Source organism: Xiphophorus couchianus, chromosome 24 (genome assembly GCF_001444195.1).
Source record: "Xiphophorus couchianus chromosome 24, X_couchianus-1.0, whole genome shotgun sequence".
Taxonomy (NCBI): Eukaryota; Metazoa; Chordata; class Actinopteri; order Cyprinodontiformes; family Poeciliidae; genus Xiphophorus; species Xiphophorus couchianus.
The window spans coordinates 9,926,314-9,949,712 of NC_040251.1; the positions used below are offsets into that span (position 1 = coordinate 9,926,314).

Consider the following 23,399-nt stretch of genomic DNA (forward strand, 5'->3'; position numbering starts at 1 on the left):
AGGAGTCCAAAGCTGTATGGAAGGTTGGAGGGGGCCATATTTACTCCATCTGCAGCCCACAAAGTCAGGTAGTTAAAATGAGATCAAAGCTGCTCGGAATCTCAGGTTATTGGGTAGAAACGAGGAAAAGAAAGTAATAAGACAATCTGAAGTTGCTGCAGATTCCAGCAGAGTTGTTAGGATTGTTCTTGCTGAAGATTCCAGAAACTTCAGATTGTATCTGCCCACGAGATATTTAAAGTGAGATATTTAAAATAAACTATGTTGATGCATCAAAGTCAAGAAACACTAGAAATCAGTTTTATATAAAAGAAAGTTTAATTCAAAAATATTTTTATGATATAAATATGGTGGACAAAAGTATACAATGTTCAGATTACACAAATTAATAAGGCAAACTGCAAAAAAAAATGGTGTTTCAGTTTTAAAATAAATTACAATAATGAAAATCAGAACAGTGCGTTTTTGTTTTACAAATGTTGACAAGAACTTTAATGTACAGAACATGGAAAAACATTTTTATAAAATCTATTCTAAGTAACAGAGAACAACAATGCCATAAAATGCTAAACATGCAAATTAATGACTGAAATGCAACACTTTCAATAATCTCGTCTTTGAAAACTCTGAACTACATGTTTCTTTGCAACAATTTGTAAAGATCAGAAAAGTTTCCCAAAAATTGTCTTGTTTATGAAATTATAGTAATGACTCATAGGGCAGAATTAGATTCCTCATTGTGCCTGAGGCCAGAGTTGTTAGGATTGTTCTTGTGGAATATTTTTCATTACATTGTAATGAAAGGCTACATTTTAAAAATATATTTAGAATAAAGTTTAAAAAAGATTAAGTATTAAAGTAAGGTAGGACTGAATTTTTTCCACTTTGCCTTTTTGTGTTAAATTGGTGAAGAAGTTTTCCTTATACCACTTCAAGGTTGTAATGGTGCTCCAAATGTTTTAACTCTAATACATTTTTGTCTTTAATAAAAACTGGAGCAGGTTTAATCCTTGTGACAGAAGCATTTTTGACATGTTGTCACAAACCAAAGGTTTATTTTTTTTAGGTTATGAATTCCTAACTTAGCAAGTTGTAAGGCTAAAGCTCTAAGTGGATACTATCTTTTGCAAAATGTTCACATATTTTTTAGGAACAAAGATTTTAATGAGTGGTTAAAATAGAAACAAACTTGTTTAATATACTTTTAACAGAATTGTGGATTCGTTTTCTCATCATTCATTCTGCAATCCCTAATTCCCTGCAAATTTTATCTAAAAAAACAAATATATATATTGAAAATGTTTTCCTGATCAGATTTTGAACTCAGGACAAGCTAAGGAACTAAAACACTGACAGTCTTACTTAGCGTCTGCAGAGAAAACTAAATTCCAGAACATGATCAGTAACTAAATGTTTTCCACTCATCTCCATCCTCTCTCAAATTACACTAAATGAAAATGTTAAGCTCTGAGAATCCTGCAGCCTGAACTGATGTGACCCTGTAACACGTTACATCATAAGTAACATTTAGTAACATTCATTAAAACTTTGCAAGCTTCAAAATACTTCAGTGAATAGCATAATGTACATATGAATAAAGCAGCACTTTCAAATTTGTACTTTACGTTGCAGCATCTGTGTCCCATATTGCCTTCTAGTTGCGTTATTAAGTGTTTCCAGGTTATGCATCTGCTCATATTATTTGTAGTACTGTTTGGTCAGTGTGTGTGTGTGTTGAATGTGTGTTTTTCCTCAGCGGGAGAACTTTCTGGGCCTGAAAGGAGGAAGGGCGAGCTGATGCGACGCTGTCCTCTCCTCCTCTATCGGAGCCAGCTCCTCCGCTGAGCCCCACTTCTTCTTGGAGTGAAACAACGACACCAACTTCCTGTTCTTGTTCCTCTCCCTGGCCTGAGCGACTTGAAATTCTGCAACCGAGAAAAGCAAGAGATCGTAGTTGATGGAGATCCGCAGTATCAAAACGAAACTACCATCCGTCAGGAGTCTGAATGTGATGTTATTGAAATGCTTCATAATGGTTTCTACTGGTTTTACTTTCAGAGAAGCAACATTTTTACCAAAGTGGAATTCATATAATGGATATTATGAACTCAAGAGATTAATTTGCTCTGTTCAGAGTGTTGGAGGGTTTTTTTGTAAATTTTCTTAAACAATGCCAAATATATCAACTCAAAATGGTGTCTGCAGAAAGCCAAACTGGAAACTTCAAAATGATGAAAATCAGGAATAGATGTTCTCTAAGATATCAGTTTAGATGTTTTCTACCTTAAATTAGTTTAACTTAATTATCTTGTTGTTTTAGGTGAAGTTCAAGATCATTTGTTGACTTCTTAATTAAATAAACTATTTATAAGAAAGAATTTAAGTGTCAGGTTACAAATAATCCAGTGAATTCAAGCGAGTTTCCCAACACTGAGAAATCAGAGTTACTTTGCAATCAAAATAAATTTAAATGTAAACTACAAAAATTATCTTAAATAACATATTTTAAAATAATACCATCATGTGGACAGGGACCAATTTCTGGTATCAAGACAGAAAATGTCAATGTTTCAAAATCTAAAATCAATTCTGTCACACTTTTCTTAAAATTCCAGTTCCTTTTAATAATATTTCCTTACATGAAGACTTATAAGACAATGATTTCCCTCTCACACTGTGAGCTGTTATTCAACTGGCAAAGGCAAAAAAATCTCACAAAACCATCAGCTTTGTCTGAAGTTTAAGGACAAAAATACAACACGTTTTAGAAACAAATATTAAGAAAAACCTGAGATGATCTCTATAAGTATTAAAACTCAAAGCCGTTTTTAATTCAAAGAGTTCACCAGGAAAAAGGGACGAAACACTCACGCAGGTCGCAGTCCTCCTGGGGACCTTCAGGGTCTTTGATGTTCAGATAATGGCCGGGAAGACGGCCGCTGTAGTCTCGGACGTTTTCTTTTGCCCCTGATAACATGAGAAAGAAATCCCCAAAACACAGAGAGCGGTCAGGAAAGACAGGCCACAGATAATCTACTTTACTGACACCTTACACCAATGGCTTATTGTGACAATCTGAGATCTGAAGGTAAACAACACTTCCTGGAACCCGATGCCAAGCAGCTGGTTAGGCAACACTGACATTGTAGTGAAATGTAAAAAATGCACAATTTAAAGTGTGGTTAAATGTTTACCATAAGTTCCAATGAGTAGATCAAGAATGTGACGATGACCATGCAACGCTGCAATGTGCAGAGGTGTGTATCCCTGCAAGGGAAGAAAAAAAACTAAAAAACGTTCATAAGGAAGCTTTAAAAATGTAGAACCTCTAAATACAGCAGTTGGTTAAAGCTTTAGTTTTAGAGAGCAATTCTGCTGAAGTAATGGAAGGTTTTAGTACCTACCCCCTTGAGTTTCCCATGTCCAAAGGCATCCAATGAAAACATCATGGAAAAAAAAGATACAAATTAGGAAAGGTTATGGAAACACTAGATAATGATAAAAACATAATTGCTCAGTAATTCGTTGAAAATTGCACAGCCGTGGACTTGCATGCTGGCAAACAGGCGCTCTGTTTTGGGAGACAATTAACATGACATGACATGATTTATTAGCGGCGTCCTCCTGCGGCCCCACTGCTCTCTGCTGTAATCCATTTGCACAGCTGGATCTTCACAGAGATTTTTAAGGAGCATTACATCACGCAGGGGACGAGGGGGACAGAGCGGGGGCACCGCAGCAACCTTTCAAGTCAAACGGCCTACTGTACTGCACATCCCCGTCACCGCCAGATGAAAGGCTGGTTACTCACATGCTGCAAGAGAGAAGAGTGCCGTAATTAGATCGGTGCAAAAAGCGTGAAAATAAGCAAACTGTGTGTACACATTTTAGATGACAGGCACACACAGGATGAAGTGAATATTTAAAAATCGTAAATATTAATCTGATATAGCAGAATGAGCTATGGTCAGTTTGTAAACATAAAGGTCTGTGTATTAATTGCTTTAAATTTATATTTCTACAGGGAAAAAGGTTAAAACTGGAGCTTAATTTTACCTATTTCACATTTTTCTTGGAGAAATTACAATGCGAGTTTGAAAAAAGCAAAAAATGAAAGAGAAATCTAATCTAAGCTTAGGTTATTTAATACTGTGTGATCTTCTAAGAATTTACAGCTTTATGAGTCTGAATACAACTGGAAAATATATATCTTTTGCCATCCTGTTAATTTTTGATGTAATAAAGTACATCTCCTTTCTTTTACTTTACTTTGACTTTTTTGTTGGTTTTAATTAGCTCAGATTAGGACATCTGATTTTCTGGTATTGGATATGTAACTGCAAGAAATCTGATCTAGTCAAAACTATAATAAAAACCTTTTATGTTTAATAATTAAGTCACCCTCTTGTAGCTCTTTGTTCTTTCAATAAACTATAAAACTAGCAAAGAAAATGTTGTTTTTGTTATGTTGAAATCTTCCACTAACTCCAGTTTACTACTAGTTTAAATTAAATTATGGAATTTATTCATACATAGAAATGTGCAAGTTTAGCTGATGCCTTGCCTCGATCAGAAAAAGCTCCGGTGACACTTTTAGTGTCCAAAACAGCAGACCTTCACTTGTATTTGCATGTTTCCAGATGATAAAATATTAACTATAACCTTAGACTGAGCAGGACCAATCAGACCAATCGTAAAAGAGGACAGCTGTGAGGAGCAGGAGGTAGAGAAACGGTTTAGCCTGGACTTGACTTTCATATTTGAGGTGGGAAGCAGGAATTAATATTGTACAGTCTGACCTCAGCAGAACACTCACTATATTGTTCCACTGTTTAAGGAGATCAAGCATGTTTACCAAGGAATCTATTGTGGTTGTGTGACTAAGTGCATGTTTGGAGCCTGAAGGTTGTTGTGCTGTCAGGAAATATCCCCCTAATACAGTGAATACAGTGCCTTGCAAAAGTAAATATAACACTAACATTTTTATATATAGCTACGTTACAATCACCGTGTAATTATGTGATCCATGCAAAATACAAAATAGTTGTGTTACAAAAGGAAAATGATCAATTGTTATTAGAATATTTGAAAAATATGGCATCCACTGGAATTTTTCATTTTATAACCACATTTTGCTGCAGTTGCAGAATCAGTAAGTCTTTTATGGTGCATTCACACCAGTCCTGTTTAGTCCACTTTAATCAGTTTGTTTGATTAGAAAGCCTGGTTCATTTTGGGAGGTGTGAATGTGCAACCGAACTCTAATATGGACCAAAAAAGTGAACTCTGGTCAGCCTAAAAACCTACGTCTTGGTTTAGTTGAAGTGACCTCTGGTGCGGTTCGAATGCATATGTGAATGCAAGCATAGAGTTCTCCAACAACAGGAAGCGGATTATAGTACATGATTAACTATTGACTATTACCTTAGAGTTAGAGTCTAACAAATTTACTTGCTGGCCACAGTTTCGCTAATCCACAAATGAGCTAAGAGCGGAGCATATTTTTTTGTTTATCGCTTTAGCGTTTTTGCTAACTTTGAAAATGTTTAGCACATTTAGCTTCCTCTAATTTTTTTTTGCAAAAGAAAATCTAAAGAACAGTTTTTTTTCTTTATGTTTTAGAAACTTTGGCAGTTAGGTAAATCAGCAGGTTTGTTCCACAGAAACACTTCATGAAGCGCAACCGGGTTGATAAGTGTGTAATAACAAATTTGATCCTTTGAAGGACGATACAACATGATCAAATTTAGTGCTTTAGCATTAGCTTCCACTAAATAGCTTGTTTGTATAATAATTTAGCGTTAGCAGAACTAATGTTGATAATTAGTGCTTTGCTTTGATAATAAGTAGCTTTTTAGATAGCAGTGCCCACCACGGATATCAGTGTAGAGATTGTGAACCAATGTATGCCACATTTTTCAGAAATTTATTTCATGGATAATCTTTCTTCCACTTCATGATTATGTACTATTTTGCATTGTTCTACCACATAAAATTGTAATAAGAGACAGAAATTTCTGCTGCATTATGTAGCACACGACCTGTTAAGAGCAAAATAGTCTGTAAATCTTTGTTTCAAACAAAGCCATTTACTTTAATAGATTTGCATTAAGTTTAAAGAGATCCACCTAAAACCCCTCTCTAAAAATGTTACTTACAGATTTAGTGTTGACATCTGCTCCAGCGTCAGCCACTAGAACGGCCATGTTCTCGTTGCCGTGTTTGGCGGCCCAGTGCAGAGCGGTCTGTTTGCAATAGGGATAAAAAAAAAAGGTGTTACTCATATAACAACTGTTGTAGCATTTTTACAAGCTGCCATGCCTCTTATTGGCTGTCAGAGGTCAGAGGTCCAGGTGTATGTAGAGAGGAGTTCATGCATGGAGGAGCGGTAAGAAAAGGGGAAGGTTTCCTGCCATCTAACGCAGCCTAATTACAAAACAACACAGCACTGTGCTCACAGTTGGAGGGCCTGGCCGCCTGTCACCACACGGAAAGATTGATGATGTTAGTGTGACCCCGGGGAGGGGAGACCTACCCAGACATCACAGCACTACTGTCAGCACACGTCGAGGACGGAAACCCGAGCCTCCATTCGCACAACAGACACACCCAGACGGCGGCGCGCAAAGACGCTCGGATGTGAAAATAAAAACATACATGAACCAATAAGGCAGAGTGAAAACACGAGTTCCACCATGTCCACCTGCTGGACCGCAGCTGTGATCTCCTGTTTCTCCTACACACTCAGAGATGTGTAATTATGGGCTATCAACAGGTGAAATCTGTGTAGGTGCAAATGTCAGCTCAGTAACCACATCCATCCCTTCTGCCATCTGACCCTTCACACAGCAAATCAAACAGCAACCATTTCACAATTGCATATTAACAGTGGATGGATGAAAAAGCTTTGACCTCTAGTTGTTACTGAGCATGTGCTGCTGAGAAACGGCTCCACAGTTTATTCACCAAACAAGATGAAGGCAGTAACTTATTTAGAGGGGTAGTATTAGTATTTTCCAGACACATAGAGCCATTTTATAGCACAATCAAGTAACTATGTTGCTATAAAAGAAATTTGAGTATTTTTAATTTAATGCCTTGAAACTGAGTCTTTGTCTCTTTAACCTAAGATTACAATTTTTAGATTAAAGAAAACATCATTCTGCCATAGAAGCAGAGGTACTAACCTTCAGGACAATTACAATTGGTTTGTTTTCATAATCCAATGATAATATTGTACAACTGCATTCTGTTCATTATTATAGACTGTAAAATATATTGCATGATCCCATGCATGTAAAACGTATTCATTGATTCATTTGTAAATGCAATAAAAATGGTAAAACATCCAGCAGGGTGAGAATTTTTTATAGGCACTGTGTGCAGCTTAATGGGATAAAAACTGAGGCAACAGATGTTTTTCTTATTTTACCTTCCTGTGTGTTCCTAGTGACTCTTTTATTACTGTCTGAACGAGTCGTTTTCTCTTTACAACCTCAGATCGCAATCATGTACAACAGGCTCATCCAGCAGCCAATAACAGAAACATTAGTTTTTCGTATGGCTCCATCTGACGCGTCAGAAGCTCAGATTGTGACAGACGCAGTGTGGTTGGAATATCTCCTGATCTTCAGTGTCACATCAGAAGACAGATCGTCCAAAGTGCTGCTTGACAGGCAGCTGGCTGGGCTTCCCGGTGAGCAGGAATGATGTATGAGGCCCAAAACAGGATGCTTGTTCCCTCGTTTCTGTTCCTGTTCCCCCCACTCCCACCCCCACCCAGCTGTCGGATCACTCAGGGGGCAGCACTGAGTCTCCCAACGAAGAAAGTGGTGGCCAAAGAGGACTCATAGTGACAGAAGCACAAAGACCTGTCTGGTCTGGATGTGGAGGAAAGATGGAGAGGATTGATGGGGAGGTGATGTACTTACAAACTGTTTGTGGGAGGAAGTCCGTCACAGCAGGAACGTAGGCATGCGTCACATGGAGGAAGAGAAAAATATGGTGAAACTTTGATGAGAACTAAATTCAGATCAGATAAGTTGGTCCACCTTAAAGCCTTAAATGTGCCAAAACATACCCATGCTCATTGAGGTTTTTCACATTTTACTACAAAATAACTCCAAAGTATTTATAAACCAACACAAAAAAGTGCACAATTGTGAATTTGAATCAAAAGGGATAAAAAATTATTCACAATTAAAAAACTGTATTTGGTTGTTGATCATATGACTCATGTGATGAGAAAAATGGATTTCCATTGCAGTTTTGCAAAATACACAAATTTCGATACAGGTGAAAAACAACCTCATCCCAGTGCAAAAACTTTTTTGTCAAAAAAATGTGAGTTTTTCAAAACTGACATGTTTCCCTTAAGCAAATTTATTTTCACAATTCCAATTTGTGCAATTATGTGGTCAATGGAAATGCAGCCAATCGGTCACTGTCACCTTTTGCTCTTCCAAGAGAGCTGAATCACTTCAGGACTCATCTGCACATTCATGGTTAACAAAGGTCACCTTACTGTTGCCTTTGTTGCTGCATTTAGCGACTGCACAGACAAAAAAAATTGCTACTTGTCAAAATTGGTAAGTCTGCAATTTTCTTCTACATAAAACCATTTGTAGACTGCAAAAAAATATTTTCATACAAAAAAATTTCTATACATTTTTTGTAGAAAAAAAAATTCTACAAAACTTGTAATTAATCTCAAAATTTCTGAGTTTTTTAAGCATATTTTTAACTTTTGAATGTCAGAAATAAGCACAATTTTCCTAGAAAATGTCCCAGTTATAAATTGTTACAAATTGTCGTAAATTTTCAACTTTTGGACCTCAGATATTTCCTTGTTTTTTTCCTAGAAGATTTCTGAGATTAATTGCAAAATGTCCGTTTTTTGGGTGGAAGTTTACTCCATCTTTTTTTCTATCTACAATGGCTCCAATAACACTGTCATAAATCTGACTGAGCTTTAGAGATTTTGCAAAGACTGATCAAAAATCAAAGTTCTTATACCCATAGAGTTGGTAGAGTCCCCAATAGACCTATAGCTGTGAGATTTGTAATGAAAGCTGGATCTAAAAGCATGGACTCAGGTGAGCTGAATATACATGTATGACAAAAAGTTAAATAAAAACAATATATTCTGCTCTTTTTATTTGACAATTATGTACAAGTTTGTGCTGGACTGTTACTCCTTCCTATAAAACTTAGCAGTGATAGCATCAGGTCAAATGTTCTATTTCTTAGTTTTTAGGTTCTGTTCAGGAGAGTTTTGGTTACTGTTTTGATTTTTGGTTTCTCCCTGTGTTATCTCCACCTCTGCTGAGCAGTGTCAGGTTGAGGGCTGAAACATCAAAGAGTCCTGAGGGGGACTTAGCACCTTCCCAGGGACACATGCAGCATTGTTCTACAATTAATCCCAGCCTGCTCTATTACTTTCAGATTATCTTTAAATGGGCAAAGTCTTTGTGAGGCATTAAGACTCTCCTTAATCTGCACCCCGCCGCCTCCCCAGCTCCCAACACTTCAATGGCAGCCGAGCTATCTTGTCCATGGTGGAGATGGCAGAGGCTTACAGCGACTCTTAGAAGGTGGTCTGCCATGGCCACAGGACGGTGTGAGAACTGTGACACGAGGGGAGGGACAACAAACATGAGCTCAAATCTCTTAAGCGCACCGGGAGACAAATAAAGGGATTTAGGTTGTCAGGGGGCCACAGGAGCTAAAAAGCTATCTTTCATAATCCTTTTGATAGTGGACCTTTGAAATGCGTGATCTGGATGCTCTGAGAAGCGCTGAGGAGAAAGACTGTTGGTGGTGGATAAGTAAAGAGCAGGTTTGAGACTGGAGAAAAGTGTTAAAGACAGTAGAAAGTGAACTTGAACAGATGAGGCCTTTTTTTAAATTATGGATGGAACTTACCCCCTGAGAGCAGTGGTTATGGTCACAATCAGCAGCCATTATGCAGCGGAATGTGGGAGTGAAAAGCTTCAGGTTAAACAAGAATCCAGAACAGAGATGATAATAACTCTGCAGCATGCTAAAAAGCCCTCAATATACTCACAGAGGTGAAGTCCTGGTTTCAAGAAACAAAACAAACAAAAATAAACAACCATGAATTAATCAAATTGCACATATTCACCAATTTCATTTTTTTAAGAGATGTGTATGATCATTTCATTCCATCTGTATTTCTCATATTTGCAATTTTATCTGTTTCATACCCAATTTGTTCAGGCAGGAAAAAGAATCATCTGCCAGTTTATTGGGACATGTTGTGCCTACTTTAATAACCAATGACCTAAAGACACTCAATAAACTGAACTTAGTTACTTGATTCATTAAATCACTTAAAAACCAGAAAAACCACATAAATCAAATATATTAAACCTTTATGTACTGAAACTTCAGAACAACGCAAATCTATAAATATAAATCTACAAGGTAAAGTAGATGGGTTACACTTTCAGTCAGAAAAGCAAGAATGTCAGAATTATGTTTTTCAAGTAGAAATTCCAAATTTAATGTTGAATAGAATGCCCTATATTTACACAACAGTTTCTGAGCCACAGTTAGGCTGGTATGTGATTAAAATGCACTAGTCAGTCCCTCCTGTTATCGCAAATTCACTCATCAGTCGCAAATTTTGCACAAACTTGCAATTTTCACCAGTCATTGTAACTTTTCTGCAAATATGGCCTATTACCTCAATGTTTTCTGTACATCCTTCTTGTCAGACCAATCACTGCAGCTTGTTGTTTGTCACAAAATTTGTTACCTTGTTACACTCATACTTCCAAAACAAAGAATCAAAGTTTTATTTCTTTGATTTATTGCAGTTTCTCTTTATAAGCCAGGCCATAGGGAGGTGCTACCTTTTTATTTGCCAGTGAGGGTTCCTGCATGAGCAACTGCGAGAGGTCAGGCACTCGAGCGCTGGCAGCGTGGTAGATCCACTCTTTCTCTGTAGGATCCAGCTGCAACAGAAACACACATCCTGTCGGGGACTCTTTTTGACAATGCTGAGACCACAAACCTCTAATCCATTTCCTACAAGCGGCAGAGCCAACTGACACATAATGGGAGACACCCACGATCACGCTCCGCTGAGTTCAAAAGTTTCACTCCTCATATTTGTTTAACGGGGACCAACACCACTGATAAGGTGGGTTTTATTTGCAAGAGGCAAACCTTAAAAAGGTCATTCTGAATGTAGACAAAAGTAGAGCAACTTTGACTTTGTGAACTGTACTGTTAGTATGTTTTACCTCCTTGGTAAATATTAAGCAAAGGGAAGAATGATGGAAAAGGCATTACAGGGACTTACGGCGACAGAAGCGGAGCCCATGCTGCCAGTGGACTCCTCGTCATGTTCCGACTCGGACTGAAAACACAAACCAAGCCACAGCATTACTCATCTGTGACAAAAAAAGCTGATCTCTGACACAGCTCAACTGTCCTGGGCCAGACACACACTGGTCACATTGCTGTGATGTTTTCCAGCTGATGTGATGTGACCAAAGGGGTGTCAGACAGATAGGGAGGTAATGAGAGAGCGAGACAGAGGTGATGCTTTCACACTTAGGTGGTAATAAATAACAACCCGATTAATAATTAACAAGAAAAAAGAAGGCAAAAAGGTTTTTTCATCCATTTAGAGCTCAAGAGAAAATGCCAGCCGTTCATAAAACTGTCATTAGGCTGATTTATGGGAAATAGGAATTTTCTCTTTCTCTTCTCGACTCTTTTGAGGAACTCGCAAATTGTTCTCAGATCACACAGACGCATGACGGTAAAACAGTGAGTCCTTTAATGTCTGCCACCCCAACTGCCACATGTCAGCATTCTGAACACGAAAAGTGGAGGCTCGGTATTTATCCAGCCCTTTCCAGTCTGACAAGTACTTTTTTTCATCCCTTCTGGTAGAGACCAGTAATAACAGGCAGAAGAAACAAAATAACACTGGTGGTCATGAAAGGATGGAAAGAGAGAGAGGGCTCAAATGTTCTCTCAGCATTTTCCCATTTTATTAAAACCGCAACAGCTTCTGGCCTAAAACTAGAAATGTTATCATCAGCTATTAAGAATAACTTCTGCTCCTATTTGATGTAGATTGTCAAAACTAAAATAATCCATCATACATTTTCAAGGCTCAATGTAAAATATTTAGGTGATTTCTTGACACCAATTGTGTTCATAAAAAGTTTTAACTTATTAAAATGGGGAGCATAGTGCCATTTCCTAACATAATCAAGTTACTATTTAACCTCCAATTGTTATGGAAATACTACATATATAAAATGTGACTTAAAAGGAAACTTGACGTTGCAATAAATAATTGGTATATTTTCAAATAAGTTTAAGATGTTTAAAATAAAAAAAATGCATGAGACAGTTTAAGTGGGTTTACAATTGCTGTGATGTAAGTTATGCGTATTCTGTAATTACACATTTAAGATGTTACCAGTGTTTGTAAAACAAATCATTTTATATAAATAGTGCATGACCACAGAAATCTTTTAACAAAAGTCTGACTTTTGCTGTTTTGTTTCATTGTTGTAAAGCAGTTTACTATGTTTATTATGGCATTGATTTTTGTCAAGTTAATGAACTCAAAATGTCTGTTTTAGATTAAATGTGTCCAGGATTGTGTATAATACATTTTATTTGTTGTGCACTCAAAATGTCTCAAGCATGAAAACTCCCAAAAGAACATTAGTAAAAAGCATGAAAAAAAAATTCTTTAAGATTTCATTATTTGGATTTAGTTTCATTTCTTTTTCACCTTTTAAAGTCTCAGTGACAAATCTTTATGGGAGCATCTATCTTTGTTACTTTTAGGCAATGTTGTTACTGAATAGGCAAAACATCTAATGATATATTTTAATTAGCAAATTTGAATCATGTTGTATTCCTACTGATATATATATAAATGACCTCAGTCTAAGCAGAGTTAGCAGGTCCTAAAACAGTTAAGGTGGTGAGTCATACTCTTGATAAACACACTTAATCCAGTTTGAGAGAAATATTAACAAAGTCCAGCATGTTTAATGTTTCCACTGTGAAGGTCATGAGAGCCACATGCTATTTTACTGTGGGTCAATTCTCTTTGCAGTAATGAGCACAAATGGCTATTATCTTTCTAACGTGCTCCACCAACGCTGCTGCTTAGCATAACAACGGGCAGCTTCATTTAAATTCAGTTTTTATCCACCCTTAGTCTCCTCACTTTCTGCTACAACATCCTGAAGTATAAAGATCTGGGTAATTTACTTGGCACCACCTGGTGGGTAAAACAAGGAATCACTCAGGGCTGTGAAGGATTTTCTTGCCTCAAATATGTTTAGATTGATGCTAGAAGCTACCAATGGATTGGTAACTTAACTTTACATTTTTGACTAGCAAAGTTAAGTTAATAGTAGAAGCACTATAAAATGGAATCACCCTTCTAGGATGTACTACCCTCTTTATTGTTTTTACAAATCAATCAACAAAATGTTGTTTTTAGAGAATCCTTGAATGTCACAGTAAAAATTTATTTCTATAAAATAATACAATTATATACAAATCGCAACATCAAGTAAGTTATTACATAAATGTTAGTAGCAGATGCAACTTTAGTTGCAGTCTCAGGCTTGCACTTCTGGACATTGCAATTTTACTCCTCTCTCCCTGTATGGTTTCATGGGGGGTCAGCTGTGAATAACCCTATTCAAGTCCAGCCACAAATTATCTATCAAAATGATGTCTGGGCTTTGACTGGGCCACTCTAGACTATTCATCCTGTTCTCTTCAAACCATTCTGGGTAGCTTTAGCTGGATACATCAAGTCATTGTCTTGCTTCTCCGAAGCAGTGCAAATGGAAACAAATTGTCCTCCAGGATTCCCTATAATTTGCTAAATCCATTGTATTTTCTGCCTTTCACTCATTGTGAAAATAGTAGCACCAATTATCTGAACCTCTGATGAATTAGGTTAGTCAATTTAAAGGGGGTCAATATTTTTGCAATCACTTATTTTATGTTAAATCTTTTTATTTAATTATTTGATCTAATTATTTTTGCTGAATACAGTTCAATTTGACAGTAATATTTTTTTGTCTTTTTATTTGCCAAAAAAGCCACATTTTGCTAATCATGATTAATTTGAATAGAAGGATAAACCATCCAAAGGGACGAGTCATTTTTAAAGTCACTGTATTCTTGGTTCCACCAACATCAAAGCAGTCCAGGTGTTAACTGTTTGGACATGTGCACTGCAGTCCAGAAATTTGAGAAAGATGATGTCAGCTCATAATATTTCCAAGAAATGATGTAATGAGAACCTTTGTGAAAATAGTCGATCATCCTGTAGAGCTTTCTGTGTTCTAGTGACGTGTTATGTTGTTTTCTGAGATGTTTCTGAAACATTTCACAGTGTTATCAGCACAAAAACTATGAATTAAAATACACCACATTTCTGCCCATATCTTTTTGGATATTGCTTAACTCTGGAGTGCATGCACCAAGACATGCAAGTAACACAGGTCAATTAATAAATGTAGATGCCCAGGCTAATAAATAGAACAAACATCAATCAAAAGTTCATATTTTAAGTGTGGTCATCATACTGCAAATAAAAACGTTCGAAGGTGAAAAATGGTTCCAGTCAGAGACAATTCAGCATTTGATCAGTGGTCACCTTGTGCTAAGTACTAATCATATTTTAAAGGGAGTTTTGACAATGATTTAACATTAAATTAACAAAGGAAACCCTAGTAAAAATGTTTATAGATTAAGCAATGAGTTCTTTTCAGATGATTTGTTCTGAGTTTTTTTTTAAAAATTATGATCAACTAAAAGGTCCTGACCCAGAATGGGGGTTGAAGTTAGCCACCAATACCCCGATCCACCTTTGGAAGTAATCATAAAGTCATAATCACTCTGAACTTTACAGGGTAGTACAGGCATGTGCAACAAAAGTGATGTATACAAAGCACTACATTTCTCCCGTATGAAAATCCCACACAATTTTGTGCACATGAGGGCTCCATGTTGTAGGCCACACCCCTTTTGTTCCTATATAGTGTGAAAGCGCAAAAGATTTGTGATCAAAGTAACTTAATAGGGAGGTTCATAGTTACAGCTAGCTGCATTATGTCAGTTAGAAACATAATCTGAAGTGTGCTTGTAGTGTACATGGAGGTAAAGCTGGACTCTCAGTCTGGCACAAGCTCCTGTTTCCCTCCAGGGACAACTGAAGAGAACCACACCCAATGAATTCTGTTTGTGCCTGCTCAGCCACCAGAAGATTTATTTGGCACCACATAAAAAAGTAGGATCTTTGGGTTTCTGCTAGGGATAAAACTGTAAAGCTTGAACTTAAAAAAACTGACATTACCAAGATCAAGCCTGGGACTTTTTGAACCCAGGATGGGAAAACTTCACCAGGCTCGGATAGATTGATAGCGCTATCTGGATACTTTAATGACTGCACTTAAAGCAATACCAATCCTATTTTTATGCCCTGGTGTATCATGTTCCCCCATTACTGTCTGATTCTAAGACGCACAATAGTGTTGGGATCAAACACTTTTGCTAAGCTAAAACAGGCTAGATTTTAACCACACAAATCGGCATGTTTTTCACAGTGAAACAGCATGTAGAAGTCGACTTTTGTGGTGCTTTTGGCATCTGTAGGGTTAAAACACCATTTACTTTTTACCTTTGATGTTGAATCTCTGTCCAGCTCATCCTCCCCGTTGTTTAGTGCTGAGGGATCATTGATGTGGGCAGCAGAAGGTGGGTGTGAAAAGTGATGAACACTGTCTGTTCCAGCCTGCTGTTCCTACATTAGAACACAGAACATTCAGCGTAAACAATGACGCAATGCAAGACACAAAGCAAATCTGCACCACAATCAGAGACTACTTTTAGCTTTTAAAAAAGTAAATTAAGGCTTATTCTGTGATTTGCACAGCAAATTTATTTATTTACTACTAACACGTGTCTGTCTTGCAGGGTAGAACTAAGAATTGTTGTCTGAGTGCCAAAGAGAATCCCAACAGATTTACTTTCACAAGTGGAGCATTACGGCTTTCGCTATGATACGTACTCAACTGGAGGAAAAACAAATTATTAGAAAATGTTTTGGGTTTATTTCAAATGCAGTGAACATGGAAAAGAAAAATAAAGGGAAAAGGACAAAGAAGAGAGGTGGGGCAAAAGGTAAAAAGATAAGAATAGATGAGAGAAAGAAGGACAAACAGAGTTATAAAAAAACACCCTATATGTCTTCTACTTCACTTAAAGAAGCAGACAAAGAGGAAGAGGAAGAAAAAAAACAAAGACCACCAAAGGAACAATACACTCCTACTCCACCGGTTTCCAACCCCCAATTTCAACCAAATATTAGAGGGAACATATTTATGTATTTGAGCTTGTGTGCAGAATGCTGAACCTTTGTGGGGTAGAGAGAAGCTCTAATACATTATTTTTTGTAATTAACTGATTTCATCCAAAGAAATGGCTTAAATGCATCTCTAAATGCCTAGAATTGATGACATTCGTGCAGCTTAAATGCATGGTTGGCTCCGTTCCGCTGTGTGACTACAGTGTTCACTCAGTTGGACCAACGTCATCATTTTCATTTGCTCTTTGTTTAATATGAAACTGGGTGTGGCCAGCAGATGTTTGCTTTAGTACTCATACTGAACAATCATGTGTGAAGACACTTTACCGGCAGCACACTGGTGGTTTGATCTTCCAAAATTATGATGGTAGTTTGTCGGTACTCCAAAAATAATATGCAAAATACTTTCAGGGAACAACTGTGAATGAAAACTTGTTGAACATATCTGGTCTTTATGTTAAGGTCTATAATCTTTGACCCTGTCTCTTCTATGGGAAGTTATGTTGGGTTCACCACAGCAAACTAGCTTTTCATTTCTCTCTAGCAAACTAGCTTTTCATTTCTGGTTGTCAATGCAAACATTCATTCATTAGGCTGGCACAGGCTGGAAAGGAAAGGCTGAATGCACCAACAATGTGGGCTTTGTTCACACTAAATGCATAAAGTAGACACATGCAGAGCTGCACCAATGGTGGATTTAAAGCACATTTCAGAACCCAGTATTGGTCCTGCATCGTAACACCTCATTAATTTTATTTTTGAACACTTTAATTTAAACAAAAACCTACAACTCACCTCTTCATCAGGCTCTCCACATGACATTGGCTCGTCCTGCTCTTCTTTCTTGGAAGGAGATGATGTCAGGATGTCCATCGCCTCCCACTGCGCAGCGGCTGTGACTCTGGCCAGGCTCTGATTTCTCTGAGCGTTTCCGTCTGTCTCATGATGTCTGGTGTCTCGCTCCTGCAGCAAGTTTCTGTACTTCTTCTTTAGGACGAGATATTTCTCTCCCTGAAGGTTAAACAGTGCAACAGGCCTTTAAAAATGATGATGAGAAGCCTTGTCTGCTAGAGGCTCTGTCTGTTGCAAAGACACAACGAATTGTGACTGATGTAATGCAAAAATTACACAGCAAAAGCAAACTATAATATTGGAAAACTGTGTTTTTAGATAAAATGTCTAGACCAGAAAACATGCTTCATATATAAACAAATCAGCACAACAGTCAGGTATTTCCATTTGGCACTGCAGTGACCCAAATTTAAAAAAAAAAATAATAAAGGATTCAGACAACTAAAGGTTAATTTGGAACAAACATGAGAGACTAGAGTTGCATGACACTGTAAATTTGTTAAGTTGCAATAACAATATCTGTTGTCCCTGTAAACAAAATCAATCTCAACTGTAAGACTGAAAAATATTGGGAAAATATTTACTTGCAGTACTAAACACTAAAAATGCTAAACACCACCCTACTAGCTTCTGTGAAAAGCGTTTAGTCCGTTTGCCTGCTGATGTCAACAACGTTCTCCACATATATGTTGACACCTGAAGAGAAACAAAGTTATGGCTTAATGTGATACATTTCTGATGTTTAGAAATTCTGCTTTATGTCTTCCGGACGTATAGGACGTATAGGATAGCACCTAAAAGTTGACCTGAACAAGTAAATTGTGCCACTGGCTGTTTTACTGATTAGCTTTTTGTATGTTGTCTATTGCGAATGTAAACATTTAAACTATCTGTTTAAGTTAAAATAAAACTAATTAGATATTGCCAGGTATGAAACAAACCTATGGTTATATATTCATGTGTGTCTAAGGCTCTGTTATTCACAAAGAGATATGACAAGGGTACTATTTATACAATTCCAGAGCAAAAAATAAAAATAGTAATAAAGAATTAAAATCAATACAATAAAACAAATAAAAGTAAAAACTTAAAAATAAAAATGGTTTATGATCAAACATACATATAATAACAAATCCTCCTGATTTTATTTGACCAGCAAATAAAATCCTCATCATGGGAACACATAACCTAAAAAGTCATCTTTCTAAGCATAAAAAATGTAGCTGCAGCTTCAAGAGGAAACACTGAGGGTATGACTGATCCTAAAACTAAATCCTCTAACTCCTCGGTTGTAACATATGCCAGTTCTGAGTCAGCATTCCTCACAAATCTAATGGGGAACTTTTTCCTAGACAGTTTTTTTTCCACAAAAGGTAAAAATATTCACTTACATTCTCTGACTTCACCACAGCAATTCTGTCGATGATTAGCTTGAATTCCTCTCTGTATTTAGCTGCAGAAAAAATATGAGGTCAAAAAGTTTGAACCTGCACTGATGGTTGAACCATACTGCACACAGTTTCATGAGAAAGTATTCCCCTTTACTATTTTTACATTTTGTCACGAACTGCAAGTTATGTTATTTGTTTTTTTGTTGTTGTTTTTTTTAAATAAAGCAGTGCTTAATTATGGTATAGAAAGAAAATAATTTACGGTTTTAAAACTTTCACAATTAAAAATCTGAAAAGATGTAGAACACAACAGTTATTGATACCAATTCTACACAACAGACATGGTCTTTGACTGGGCCATTGTTACACTAAGCTACTAAATATGCATTAAACCAGACTAAACCAGGCCTTTTCAAAGTGTGGGATTTGTTCGTCTTCCTATCATGTCAGATTTCCTTTCATATCCCAAAGCATAATGGGGCCATAATAATAGGGCCCCATAATAGGAAATCTTAAATTCGTGTATTTAAAAAGTAAGGCCTTAAAAAGTGTTGAGTTAATATTTTAAAAAGTAGGTTGGCCTTAAAGACGTTTATCACAGATCGTAAATTTTGCCATGGCAGGACTATTTAATTGCATATGTTTTTTGTTTCTCATAGGACATTTCTGCCAGGCAAAAGTTTGAGTTGCACTCAGACATCTTCGTTGCATTCTGTGACTCGAGGCGGTTGAAGCTGCTAATCAAACTCTTCCTAGCTTTTCTGCAAGAGGATAAATTTATGGATAAATTTATTGCCAGTTGGTTGAATGACATTTGTTTTCGAAACTGGCTCACTTTTGTTGCCAACCAATATTAGGGTAGGTGCATTTGTGCAAAAAACATTTAAACTTGGCAGTATGGGGTTAATGCTGTAGAAAGCCAAATGTAGTGTATTATAATAGGATTACACAACCATCCCCTATATTTGTAGTTTTTTTTTGTCTTAAATTTCATTCAAGGTGGCATTAAAAAGGTCTTAAAAAGTCTTCAATTTGACTTGCTGAAACCTGCAGATATCCTGGGTGTGTTCCTTTGGTCTTCATAGTGCTGCTTGTTCCATAAGGTTCTCTAAAAAACATCCAGCTGTAATTATAATGACTAAAAAATATATATTACACACATGTTTATTACTAATATTCTAATTAGGTGACTTCTGAAGGCAATTGGTTGCACTTGTTTTCATGCAGGAGTGTCAGAGAAAACATGGTGTGCCTTTTTTTTGCAAAGAAACTATATATCATCTGCCTGTGTGGGTTCACAACCCTTAATCTAAACAGAGTGGAAGTATCTTCCCACTCAACATAAACAATGGTCCAGTTTGTGTGCAGCCCAGTGGCAAAAACCTGAGTCATTTCAAAAGCCTCAGCTTATCTGTCCTGTGGGATAGAGCCCATGAGTCGAAGCTTTTTGTTTACCTCTCAGAGCAGATATGTCTGACTTATGCAGGATGTGCGATTAAGAACACTTTGCAAACATAGGTATTCCCTACATGTCTGTGGTAAACCGGGGCTTCCATCTCGGGACATGTGAAGCATTTCCTTTTCTTGATGAGAGCTATGCGACGAGACAGTTGGGCAGCTCTCACAACAGGAAATCTAGAGGAAGCAGCTGTTTACATCTGTCCCAACAAAAGAACCTCCTGCCCAGCGCAGTAACACAGTACACAAACTAGTAATTTATTAGCCAAAGGTCTCCACAAACAATCCAACAAACCCCTCCTTCACATATTTTCCAAACCATGTCCCAGTTTTAGCAAGCTGATGAAAAAGCGCCCACATTAAAGGGTCTATATCCAGTCATGCATGCATGGACTTAATTATGATTAAAACACTATCATTACAATTACAACATAAAATGCTGCAGCCACATGCTATGACAGACTTAAAATGTGTGGGAAGCACTTTTTCTAATTGGACAGCCATGTCAGATGGCAGCGCTCAAAACCTCTGTCAACAACTGCACTGCTGATATGGCATCTGGACTGTACATGCTGCCGGCACAAGGTCACTTTGGATAATCATTTAAGGAGGTTAAAACCCCAGTATGTCTTCATTTCAGCCTGTGTGGAAAGTAAAGGCACTGCAGAATCGGAGCTAAGCACCATGTGTCTGGTTTTGGTTGATAAAGCACTGCATCCTGGACCATCTGTTTTATCCAATTCACTCTTAGACAAAGAAAAGAATCCTTCAATTCTAGGTTTTACCAGTCAGAGTGAAATAAAAAATATTAAATCATTACCGAATCAACTTTAGCAGCCATAACCTTCAGTAGTTGTTCTCTGTGTAAACTTACAAGTCTCATGTTGCAGAGGAATTTTGACCCTGTCGCTTCAGTTCACTGAAGGTTTGCGGGCATTTCTTTTAGCACACTTCTCTTAAGGTCACACTACAGAATTTCACACAATTTGAGGTTTGGACTTTGGGCATGACAACACTTTGATTCATTGCAACACCTCATTTTTTCCTCTTTTTAAGTCATTTTATAGTAGACTTGTAGCTGGTGGACTGATTTTCTTCAATTTGACTCTGGAATTACTTTCTAGGACTGAGCAACTCACAGTGATTTGGTCTTTCTGCAGACTTTTGATAATTTTTCTTTTTGGTAGAGGCATTAAATGTTTGGATAGTTACTCCTTCTGTCTTTGGATGCTGTGCAGGTGGAATGATTTCTTCTTGTTCTCTTCTACTTTTGGACAGTTTTTATTATTTTGTATTCCTTCCAAACAAGCATCTTCAGTATTTTTTTAATTGTCCTGACACAATTAGAGAAAAAAAAAGCTAATGTGCAGTTTTATACAGTTACTAAAACACTTGTTTCAGTTTTATGTCACATGTACAAACTTGTACCTTAGTGGACATGTCACAATCTTTGGTTGTTTTGGTTTTGATCATTATCTCGTTGTTCATTATGTTCAAAAGGTCCTGCTGTTTTCAGTTCTTTTCTATGAGTTCATTATTGTTAGTAAGGTGTTGCCATATTAGTTGATTCCTTTAGTGTTTTTAGTTTCTTGCTTTGTGTTTGGATTCTGTTTTTTGTGAATTTAGTCTTATTGGTATGATCATTCCAATATTTCAGTCTCTTGATAAGTAAAACAGCTGTGCATCCTGTCCTCATACTTCCCAATGAAGTGTAGCTTTATGCTGTAACTTTTTCCATCAGATAAAATCCCAAAAAAGCACATTGAGCTTTACTGATATACCTGTGACAATATGGGAAAAAGCTCAAGCATTGTGAATACACTTCCCCTGTCTTTTGTCAGTATAGCCATTACATTGGCTGCCACAACTTACGCAGTCATACCAGACCCTGGAAACTTTTTTTGTTTTTTTTTAGCTGGAAAAATTATGCTATTACTTAAACTGTTTCTGTTTGCGGGAAAAATCCAAAGAGTTACTCAATACCCATTAGTCACTTGAGTCCAAAAATGCGTAGAACTGCAGTGCTAGCAAAGAATCAGGTCGATCTTGCATAATCTTAAGATATGTGCGTGGACAAAAACAGAGATTTTATCAGTACTGTTTGTAATGATCTCAGAGCTGCTCCTGGGAGGAACCGGGGGGGCGGAGGGTTATGTGACACTGCATTTTGCTGATGGGTCCTCAATGTTGTAACCAAGGGCTCGTGGAAGGAAATGACACAAATCCTGCTGAAAGGAGTTGGGGGAGTGAATGGGTGATTTTTTAATGCTAACCAGATGTTGGTTTTACAGACAGAAACGACGCAAATATCGTAACAAGGCTGCCTATTACAGATAAATGTGATAGTGTATCAAAAATGCTTCCAGATATAAACTGAACCTGAATAGACAGACGCACGCGGGAGGACGATTCTTTCATCCTCCACCGACAAGCCGCGCGACCGCATCACGACCGCGTCACGCCGTGTAATCACCCCGGTGGTCTCCGCTTAGTAATGTTATATTCAGTCTACTTACCGCGTAACTGCGGGTCACTGTGGCCAATGAAGGGCTTAAACGTCTTCAGCATATCTGCATTTTTCACTCTGCCGGAGTTCCCACCGGCAGAGAAGAAATAATTCAACAGCGACTCCTCAGTCACATCACCCATCATCTCACAGCCTCTTGTTCCTTTTCCCGCGGATATTCTTGGTCTTTTAGAGCTTTTGCTACTCTGCCATAACGTTCTCTGTTGGGCTAATTAGCTCTATTACATGCCTAAAGTTCACTCCACCCAGACGAGCTGACCGCTGCTGCGCCTCCTTCTGTTTAACCCTTTAAGTACATCCCCTTCATGGGCGTTTAAGTATCCCCCACATGTAAATGTAATCAAAAAATGAATTTATGTCACTTATTGAATTCAAAAACTAAAACTCGCACGTATGCATTCATTCAGACATTTCTTATTGAAATGAATCCTTTTTTGTTGTTGTTTGTATGCTGTTCAGTTGGTTTCCCTCATAAAGAGATTTTATCTCAAGGGATTTCCTGGTAAAATTATGGCTGAATTATTAAAAAGCATAGCTCCATCCATTACACAGATTATTTCAAATCTTTGTTTCTGTAGATGTTATTGATCACGGTTTACATCAAATGAAATCCGATTTCTCTTTGTCTACAGAAGAAATTAAAATCTTACAGAATATTAATTTAAAGCGTCAGCCAGCTGAAAAGTATGTTCATGTACCATGCTGTAGGGAAAAATGAGCTTAGTTTAGCTACCCTTGTTGCTAGGAAACATAATATTGCCATCATTCCATGGAGTCT

General features: G+C 37.3%; 1 protein-coding gene across 2 annotated transcripts; it reads right to left on the reverse strand.

Moving 5' to 3' along the window:
* Positions 1 to 786: 786 nt before the first annotated feature.
* Positions 787 to 22,896, reverse strand: LOC114140763 (ankyrin repeat domain-containing protein SOWAHA). Of its 2 annotated transcripts, none has more exons than XM_028010970.1 (14): positions 22,611 to 22,896; positions 18,637 to 18,698; positions 17,189 to 17,404; positions 15,707 to 15,829; positions 11,330 to 11,386; positions 10,878 to 10,979; positions 10,067 to 10,078; positions 7,866 to 7,871; positions 6,159 to 6,245; positions 3,812 to 3,814; positions 3,405 to 3,407; positions 3,195 to 3,267; positions 2,872 to 2,967; positions 787 to 1,925 (listed from the first exon to the last, which is right to left on the reverse strand). In XM_028010970.1, the coding sequence occupies exons 1-14, from the start codon at positions 22,744 to 22,746 to the stop codon at positions 1,753 to 1,755; spliced, it is 1,149 nt and encodes a 382-aa protein (XP_027866771.1). In that variant the 5' UTR covers positions 22,747 to 22,896; the 3' UTR covers positions 787 to 1,752. The 2 variants fall into 2 exon arrangements, with proteins under 2 accessions (XP_027866771.1, XP_027866772.1); XM_028010971.1 differs by lacking the exon at positions 7,866 to 7,871 and adding an exon at positions 7,932 to 7,934.
* Between the last annotated feature and the right edge of the window lie 503 nt (positions 22,897 to 23,399).